The sequence below is a fragment of the Trachinotus anak genome, unplaced genomic scaffold, assembly GCF_046630095.1.
Source record: "Trachinotus anak isolate AG129_WGS33_773 ecotype Australia unplaced genomic scaffold, CSIRO_AGI_Tana_v1 ptg000024l, whole genome shotgun sequence".
NCBI classification, from domain to species: Eukaryota; Metazoa; Chordata; class Actinopteri; order Carangiformes; family Carangidae; genus Trachinotus; species Trachinotus anak.
In genome coordinates this window covers 5890932-5899515 of record NW_027273875.1, presented here as the reverse complement: position 1 = coordinate 5899515, position 8584 = coordinate 5890932, and the positions used below count along the sequence as shown (strand labels likewise).

The following is an 8584-nucleotide window of genomic DNA, read 5'->3' as shown; positions in this document are numbered from 1 at the left end:
GTAGTATACTGTTGATCAGTTTAACAAAAAGCTGTTTAAAAGTTAAGTGTTAAAAGTGTAAGTGATATTGGCATCTCACAAGCAATTAGACTTCTTAATCTCTGTATAGGTTTTACAATAACTATCTAAAATATATTGCCATATACTTGTCTATTTGCTACAGTGCTTCATTCAAATAATTTCAGTACAATTACCCAGTACTATGGGCTATTTGTAACTGTCATTTGCTAATCAACTGAATTTGAAAAGGGCAAGCTTCAACTCATTAATTAGCTGTTGATTGTCAGTTTCACTGGTTTGGTTAACTTTCCCCTTAGAGTCATATTCAGCCAAAGTACGCAGCACTTTTTACTGAAAAAGCTCCAAAAACGGAGCATTTACAGGCTTAAGATCCAGATATTTCCCTCAGGAGTTGTTGGAGACAAAAACAAGAGCTAAAATGAGAGTTAAAACTAGACTTGGGTAGCAATTGTAGGAGCATGTTCACCCTATAAAAGGCGATGACACAGTATGTCACTTTGCTGTTGTTGTTTCCTCTGCACCCAAAGGACATTGCAGGTTCAAAGCTTCAAAGCCTCAAAGCATCTTACGCGCCCACAGTCCAGCCACGCAGGTGCTTTCACTCAAGTGGCTTGATTAGACCTCTTCTGAGGGCTGGGTAGTGAATGACACTTTTCTGTCTTCGTCGTCCTAATTTACTCGCTGTTATTTATATTGGTACTTTGGTCATTTTTAGTTAACCGTAGGAAAAGTGCAGATTTAAATAATAAAGTTAACAATGTCTGAATTTGTTTTTTAAGCTGCTTCAGTTTCAGGGTCCTGGTATTGATTTATGGGGACAGTTTAGAAATGTTAACGTCATTATTTACACCTGTGCTTTTCCTTCTACAACCAGTCAAAATCTGGTGTGAAAAGGGCCTCTTCCCTGCAGACCTCCAGCCAACTTCGACCTGCGTAGAAGTCTAATCAGCCAGATTGATTGAAAACACCTAGGTAGGTGCACAGGGCCTTCAAAGAACAACTCCCTCCCACCCAGAGGGAGCTGTGTTGCTTCAAGTCAGACAACGCTTGTTGGATCTGAAGACTACAAGTTTGAAAATGAAAAAATCCTGGAGGTGTGGATTTGATAAACAGAAGTGTTTACCAGAACTCTGCGGCGCTCGTGGCTTGAGGCGAGAAGCTCGAGGCTACATCAGCCATTACCAGCAAACACATCTGCATCTTCACACTGAGCTGTTTGTGGTTGAGTTGCATTGTGGGTGATGTTCAGATTTGAATAGTTACAAATTGAATGCAGGTTCAGGTTAGGACAGTTTGCTTGTTCAAAGATCCTGTTGGTCTTTGATTTCTGGCCAAAAGAGAAAAAGATCAGTTGGACCTATGCTGAAGTATTTTCAGTTTTAAGCCTTGAGGAATTTAAAGTTAAGCATAAAGTATTAGGGTTTGATTTAAAGGCAGGATGCTAAGAGTAAAGATGCAGGCTTATCTTTCAGTGATTTCTGCATAGATGATTAAAGCCAGGGGATACTGAGTGCCCTATTTTTATTATGTAGGTTTAAGAGCCTCCTAACTTTGAGAGAATTGCAGAAAATATTGAAAGTGTGTCATATGCAGTACAACTGTAGATCCCTCTTGTAAATAAAATGCCACACCCATCAGAACTAGGGCATTTATTTCAGAATTTGTGAATTTGCAGTGCTGTACAGTGACGTAGCAGTAGACAGGAAGCATTTGCCAGGCTGTGAAACTCCATTATCCAGGTGAAACAGAGTCCTGGGAGTCTGTTGTTTGACACCTGTAGCATTTCCTTTGAATTAATGTTGCTGTCTAGAAATCAAACAAACGAGCGCTTCATCAGAGAAGGAGTATATCGTATCTCGTTGTAACACTCCTCCTCCTCTTCTTTCCCCACCCCCCACCTCCCGTCCTGCCCTGTGCGATGCAGCCACAGCACGAGCACCAACAACGCCAGCAACACCAGGCTCATGGACAAGGTCAGCAGCACGCCCTGCAGGATGCCTGAGGAACTGTCTGGGGCTGCACAGGAAGACAAAACCAACTGATATGGCAATGGTTTGACAGACAGAAAATCATTTAGGTGGCTGCGATCATTTTACGCGAGAGGATGATGGGTAAGCACAGAGGCACTCACTGCTATAAATGGACAGATTGACGTAGCAGTTCTCTGTTCCCAGGAGGTTAGTGGCAGAGCAGCGATACAGGCCGGATGTCTGAGAGGACACATTGACAATTTGGACGGAGCCAGACAGATCCCCTGAGAGAGAGAGAGAGAGAGGACAGTCACGTTAATGACACTGAAATAATGAGAGAGGACAGAGTTTGTAGGAGAAGAGAGGTATGAGAGCATTATGGGAAGTGTAGAATCCTGCATTTTCATGAATTTTTTTTTTTTTTTTTTTTGTTATTTTTTGCTTATTCCAGAATAGAGACTAAAAATCAGATTCCTGCTGTAATCATGCTTTTTTCACGTTTTCTGTGAGTCCCCTAAGTTTATGAAAGTGCAATATTGGATCGCTGGAGTAGCCCTTTAAAATACTTCTGTTCCCAATATCCTTCTTGAATCTTTTTAGAAGTAGCCTCATGTTTCATTGTCTTAAGTGAAAATGTCTGAGGGCGTAAAATACTTTTTTTTTTTTTTAAATAGGTGCTGAATCTGCTACCTCTGGTGCTTCAGATCCCTTGTGCGTCACTTTCATAAACAATTCCCTGGCATTTTCTCTATGTTCCCATTCGGGATTATTGTTCTGCCAAAGGGTCATTTGAATTGAACGTGTGTGTGTGTGTGTGTGTGTGTGTGTGTGTGTGTGTGTGTGTGTGTGTGTGTGTGTGTGTGTGTGTGTGTGTGTGTGTGTGTGTGTGTGTGTGTGTACTTGTACTTGTACTTGCTATATAGTAAGGACCAAAAAAAGTATTTTACTAACAGAGTGAGGACATTTTGGCCGGTCCTCACTTTTTGAGACACCTTAAAATCACATTTTGAGGGTTAAGACTTGGTTTTAGAGTTATGGTTAGAATTAGGTTTAGGTTAAGGTCAGGGTCAGGGTTAGGCACTCAGTTGTGATGGTTAAGGTTAGGGTCAGGGGCTAGGGAATATATTATGTCAACGAGTGTCCTCACAAAGATAGAGGGGTGTGTGTGTGTGTGTGTGTGTGTGTGTGTGGCACTGACCCTCCATGTTGATGGGAAGTGAGATTTCCGCTGGACTCAGTTTGTCCCACTGGATGTCAGGAGTGGGGACGCCCTCTGCCACGGAGCAGGACAGCGTGACACTTCCTCCCATATCAATATCTCCATCCCACTGGCACACAGGCAGTGAAGGTGGCGCTACATAAATAATGACTGGATGAATTTCTAAAAGGATGTAATGCAGTGGAACTCTTACAGATTGATGTGAGCATTTCAGTGTTTAACCATGAGAGTCTGATTCTGAGATTCGACAGTGAGACCAACCTGCGCATCAGACCTATATTGATATTTCAATATAGTTTTGTTTTTCTCTTTCTATTAAAATAATACAAATAAAATAAACTGTAGTTCTCTACAGAAGAACTACAAGAAGGTTTTAATTCTGGGAGTAAGTTGTGATGTCTGGTCTTGAAAAATGATTTGCCCTTTTGAACAAATATGTATTCTTTGTCTGTGCTTTCCTAAAAGCCTCTGGTGAGTACCTGACTGGATAGGAGCATAATTCGCTTAATCAAAGCTTCAGTATATTGACCGACTATCACCACTATCATTTAAAAAAAGCAATATTACTTCGGGTCATTCATATTTTTACTGCTAATATTTAGTAGCTCTCTGGGAGTGTATCAGTTCACTGTAATGTAAACCAGAATAATACTAACAAATAGTTAAGACTAAGCCAGACCAGCAGCTCCATGAACGTCTGGACAAGATTTCATGGCAATCCATCTAATAGCTGTTTAAGTATTCCAGTCTGGACCCAAATGGTCGACCAAAAGAGAAACGCATTACTGTGATTAGAGCCATGTTTCTATTATGGCAAAAAAAAAAAGAAAGTACTTGATTATATCAAGATGCTCAGCAGCTCCATATGTAGCACAAAAAATGAGCAACAGTTCCCGGATAAGGCTGGCAACGAAAATGATACAAGGTTGCATCCCTAATTTACAACAAGTTAAATGGCGATGTTACACACTCACCCAGGACACTGAGCACCAGCTCTCCTATGCCAGGATCTGCTGCCTCCGGTGGGTTGTTGACCATGCAGCGGTAAATACCAGCATCTGATACTCGGGTGTCATTCAGGACAATGTCTGCACTCCAGGGAATACCTGCAGCATGTAAAGAGGTTTGACTGCATGGAATAATTATGTTACTGAAAAATTAAGAGAAGAATACCCAGAAATCACACGAAAGACAGGAAATTTTAAATTACAAAACATTATGTGGACACAACATTATTTAGTTATTATTTTTCACTGGGTGTAATACCTGTAAAACCCACCCTGCCAGTGAGGGAGGGGTCCTCCATCACTTGTCCATGGTCGTACACAATCACCTGGAAGTGAGAGCGGCCATTAATAGAGAAAGTAGTTTCAGGCCTTAAAAATATGAACAGGCCAGTTGTGTTTCATAGAGGGTATTCTCGACTGTGCCTGTGGGTTTACGTTGGATGTTTAGATCAGAATCATTGAAAAGTTTTCCTTTGGATAGTTACTGTTACTTTTACCAACAACTGCAGTAAAGCCCAAGTTGCAGAAATGATTTTAAAAATACATAAAAGGCAGCAAAACTTTCACCCTAACTCTCATTGCAGCAGGTTGTGTTTCTCAGGAGGCTGTTTCATCAGCTCATACTATATGCACAGGGAAGTTATAATGAAACACCCGAAACATTAGAGCAGTTTGAAGCTTGTTACTGCATAAGAGGTGTTTGTGCATGTTTGTGTCGGGATGCAGACCTGTATTGGGGTTTCTGGGCTGGAAAAGGGAGCCAGGGTCCAGATAACGTTTAGTCTGGAGAGGGGGCTGGAGGTGAAAAAGGAGCAGGGCAGGACCACAAAATCCCCCCGAACCACCTCCAGACTGGCTTCCCTCATGGTTACCCTGAGTGCAACTGTGCAGATCAACAAGAAATGAAGGGACAAAAAAAAAAAAAAATGAGCCAAGTCATATCTGTCATGTAATGTGAGAGAGCTTTCAGTAATCTCTTTGATTTCCTTATGTTTTATTGTTATTCTAAATTTTTACTTCCCTAGTCTCTATGATGACGTGCAGACTGCACCAGTTCTCCCTCTCCTACTTCATCACTGAAATAATGAACCCTTCCCCCCTCCTTTTGTGTGTGTATGGGAATTCAGCGTGCATATTAGTTGTTAATTACACTTGACAGCTCTGAGGTTGAGCCAAACTGATTACAGACTGAGTGGAACAACAGCTCACTTCACTAGGCTGCATTCATGAAAGCATCCTGTCAGTTCACAGCATTGTTTTCATGTAGATCATCAGTTGCTAAAATGTCGGTCTATTGAGAATCTTTCAAAGTAAGACACTTAATACAAGAAACATAAATTTACCCAATTCAATTTTGCTATAATAACTATATAATGGTTAGATGATGGTTTGCAGGAGCTGTTTTTGTTTAAGTTAAGCAATTAAGAAATAAGGGCACCAAAAGTGAATTTTTAGCTCATAATTTGATGAAGCTCTTCACTCTCTTCACTGATTAAAACAATTTTCCGTTTCTAGTTAGAAAAAACTAATTGGTCCAGTAAATTATTCATTTTCACAACAAACACTTTTATTTGTGTTCAAAGAAATCCTCAACCACACGGTCAAACATATCTGTCCCAATACACAAGAGGTCTAGAGCTAACGCTGTTGCAAGAGTCTGTCACAAGAGACCAACAAAATGAACAAATACCACAATCCATGTGAAGAAGTATGGAAAAGCAGCAGAAGTTCTCGCAGCGCTTCAGATCCCTCAAACACTTGAACACTGAGCACAAAATTGCAAAATATCTCTCATCTTGTCTCGCTGAATTTGTATCAAAGCTTCAGACAGTAGACAGGCTTACTCACCATTCTCCAGAGCGGTGAAACACACACACAGGGTCCAGAGCATCCATCTTCCAGAAGAGCCCATAGCTGAGAGGAAACGCAGAGGCAGCCCTCTCTCCCCTGAGTACAAGCCGGTGGTGGCCAAAAAACCTAGGCATGCATGATTAATCTATTGAGTGATGAACCAACCCCACCCTGCTTTATTTGCAGTCTCACTTTATTATATCTGTCTCATCCCGTCTCATTGTCTGTTAGGAGTATGAAATCTTTATAAAACTTAAGTCGTCCAAGAAGTGATTACATGAGGATTTGCATTAAGTCCTATTAACTGCTAATGTTCAAAGTTATAGCAGTGGTAGCTACAGGGGTCAGCTTGTGGTCTAATTAGTCAGTGTAACATAAAGAACTGCAGCTGTTCTGTAAAAAACATCACCTGTTCGGTCAAAGGCATCTTCCCACAATGCAGCAGGGCAACATATAGTGTGATGTACAGCTTTTGTTGCAGAAATTCATTTTGCAGGTTTTCCCTCCAGACAACCACTGAACCAAGTTCATGACTGTGTGACAGACTGCTGATCCACTCAGCTGAAACACTCTGATGCTGATAAGATAAAATAAAATGAAATGTCTGGGTATGGCTCTTTGACAGGAGAAACTTAGATTTTATTTCTAGAACTTAAACTGAGACTGCGACTTAGTTAAACAGTGGCCTCTGTGGGCACAACAGCTGTTACATGATAATAACTCACTGAATTTTCCTTGGTTTTCCAAGATCCTCCAAGAGACAGCAGATTGACTTTCCTGATACAATCATTGAAATGCTTTTCTGTGGCATTTTCAAATGCAGCGCTGCAGCAGCAAGTAGAGTCGGTCAAGTGGCTTAGTGCTGATTCAGTTATACAACATCATCAAAAGTTAGCTAACATTAGCCACCATATGCTACTGGTTTTACCAGACCATGTAAGGCTGTGGTAGCAACCTTCCTGAGTGTACTAAACTGAGTAAGAGAGCCCTGTATTATGTATGAATTGAACTTTTCTTTTCTAGACAATCAATAATGAATTATATGATTAATCATGATGCAGCCCTGCTTTTCATTTCATGTAATTGAGGTTTTCACGGTATATTTCATCATGTTGAAAATATGTTATTCTGTTTGTGGAGATTTCCTCTCCAAGCGATGCCAAATTATTATCAGAACCATACAGGACTGATGAAACTTTGCACTTGAAGCTGCTTTGCTATCCAAAAGCATTACTGCATGTAATTTATGTTCATACAGATTATCACATCTGTTATTATCTTAGATACAAAAAATTCTGGAAAATGTCCCCCATAGCCTATCACCCAAATCAGCTATCTTTCAAACAAAGATCCAAGGTTGTCACTACCAGCGTGAGGAAATGTTCTAATATTAGTTTTTGACCCTTGCAGCAAGTCATCTGGTGATAAGGACATCATCCAGTTATGACCTATGGGATAAACAAAAAGCTGTCATTGCTGCTTTTTGATGGATTTGCATAAAATGTGTTAGTTATTCGTGACTCACATAAATCAGTCTGCCTGCCAAGTTCCCAAGTGATCATCCAAGTATGTTGGAGTAGTTGAGTGCACGCCACCAGTCACAACTAAACGTCCCATGCTGGCTAACAGTCATGCCACGAGGGCCACAATTCAAGCCCGTCAAAACATTTGTCAGATTTAATGAAGCCACATGTGGCAACATGAATAGATAGTTTTACACATGCAGTATAAGCATTTAGGCAATTCTGCTCTCTTAAAGAGGTGAGATAGAAGAGATCATTTGGCTTACAGGACTTTACAGCAGTGATCAACAGTGGTTCACCAGTGTCATCCACTTTACCAAAGTAGTTCCAAATTAGAGGAAAGTTGGGCTGGGAAATGAATTAGCTTTAAAAAGGAAAAAAAAACACACACACACACAAAATATAAAATTGCTTAAGATTCAAGTCGGATTAAACCAAAAGCAGCAAAGCAACATGTGACCTTCAAGTTTTCAAATTTGACCTTTTATTGTGTCACCTCAATGAGATCAGTATCTTCCTGTTACTGACACATCCTGGTTCTCTTCTCCACCTGCAGTTTGTTCGGCTCACGTCATGTTCCTCTTTTCCTTATTTTATTTAAATACACGTTACTATGGCAATTTTATATATTGCTGATATGAAAAATAGAATATGAAAATATGAAAAATATGAAGAAAGCAATTCCATGTGCTAATTTAGCTGATCAAATCCAAAACAATGAATAAGGAGGCCGTCTGAACCTGCTGCCCAGTGATCTTTTTATTGTATGTGTATGTATGTGTGTATGGGCCTACATGAGTCAGCAATAATAGCTGACCAAGATATTGGGGAAAACTGACGGACAGGGAGGTTGGGTGCAGGTTTTTGGTATGCAGCACTAACAAATGAAGCCAGTCAGTAGTTTCTTGCACTCTTGGTTCCTCTTGGTTTTTACAAATTTCCAAATTGTTTCAGATTTCTTGTGATTACACTGTAAGTACTGTTTCTATTCCT

At 40.4% G+C, this 8584-nt stretch overlaps 1 protein-coding gene and 1 long non-coding RNA gene across 3 annotated transcripts; one reads left to right on the top strand and one right to left on the bottom strand.

Moving 5' to 3' along the window:
• Positions 1 to 114: 114 nt before the first annotated feature.
• On the top strand, positions 115 to 3175 carry LOC139607384 (uncharacterized). The gene is made up of 3 exons (XR_011684843.1): positions 115 to 993; positions 1946 to 2132; positions 2666 to 3175. It is a non-coding gene; the product is annotated as an uncharacterized lncRNA (long non-coding RNA).
• LOC139607381 (immunoglobulin superfamily member 11) lies at positions 1656 to 8504 on the bottom strand. Of its 2 annotated transcripts, none has more exons than XM_071460139.1 (7): positions 6066 to 8504; positions 4946 to 5100; positions 4477 to 4543; positions 4185 to 4316; positions 3190 to 3345; positions 2153 to 2275; positions 1656 to 2037 (listed from the first exon to the last, which is right to left on the bottom strand). In XM_071460139.1, the coding sequence occupies exons 1-7, from the start codon at positions 6127 to 6129 to the stop codon at positions 1835 to 1837; spliced, it is 900 nt and encodes a 299-aa protein (XP_071316240.1). In that variant the 5' UTR covers positions 6130 to 8504; the 3' UTR covers positions 1656 to 1834. The 2 variants fall into 2 exon arrangements, with proteins under 2 accessions (XP_071316240.1, XP_071316238.1); XM_071460137.1 differs by having other exon boundaries at positions 4490 to 4543.
• Positions 8505 to 8584: the final 80 nt, after the last annotated feature.

Excerpts from the sequence above, each read along its gene's own strand:
- LOC139607381 (XM_071460137.1), bottom strand. The coding sequence starts at position 6,202 with ATGCCTAGGTTTTTTGGCCACCACCGGCTTGTACTCAGGGGAGAGAGG. Across the intron at positions 3,346-4,184 it reads GCTGGTGCTCAGTGTCCTGG|CGCCACCTTCACTGCCTGTG; the intron begins GTGAGTGTGTAA and ends TTATTTATGTAG. Across the intron at positions 2,276-3,189 it reads ACTTCCCATCAACATGGAGG|GGGATCTGTCTGGCTCCGTC; the intron begins GTCAGTGCCACA and ends TCTCTCTCTCAG.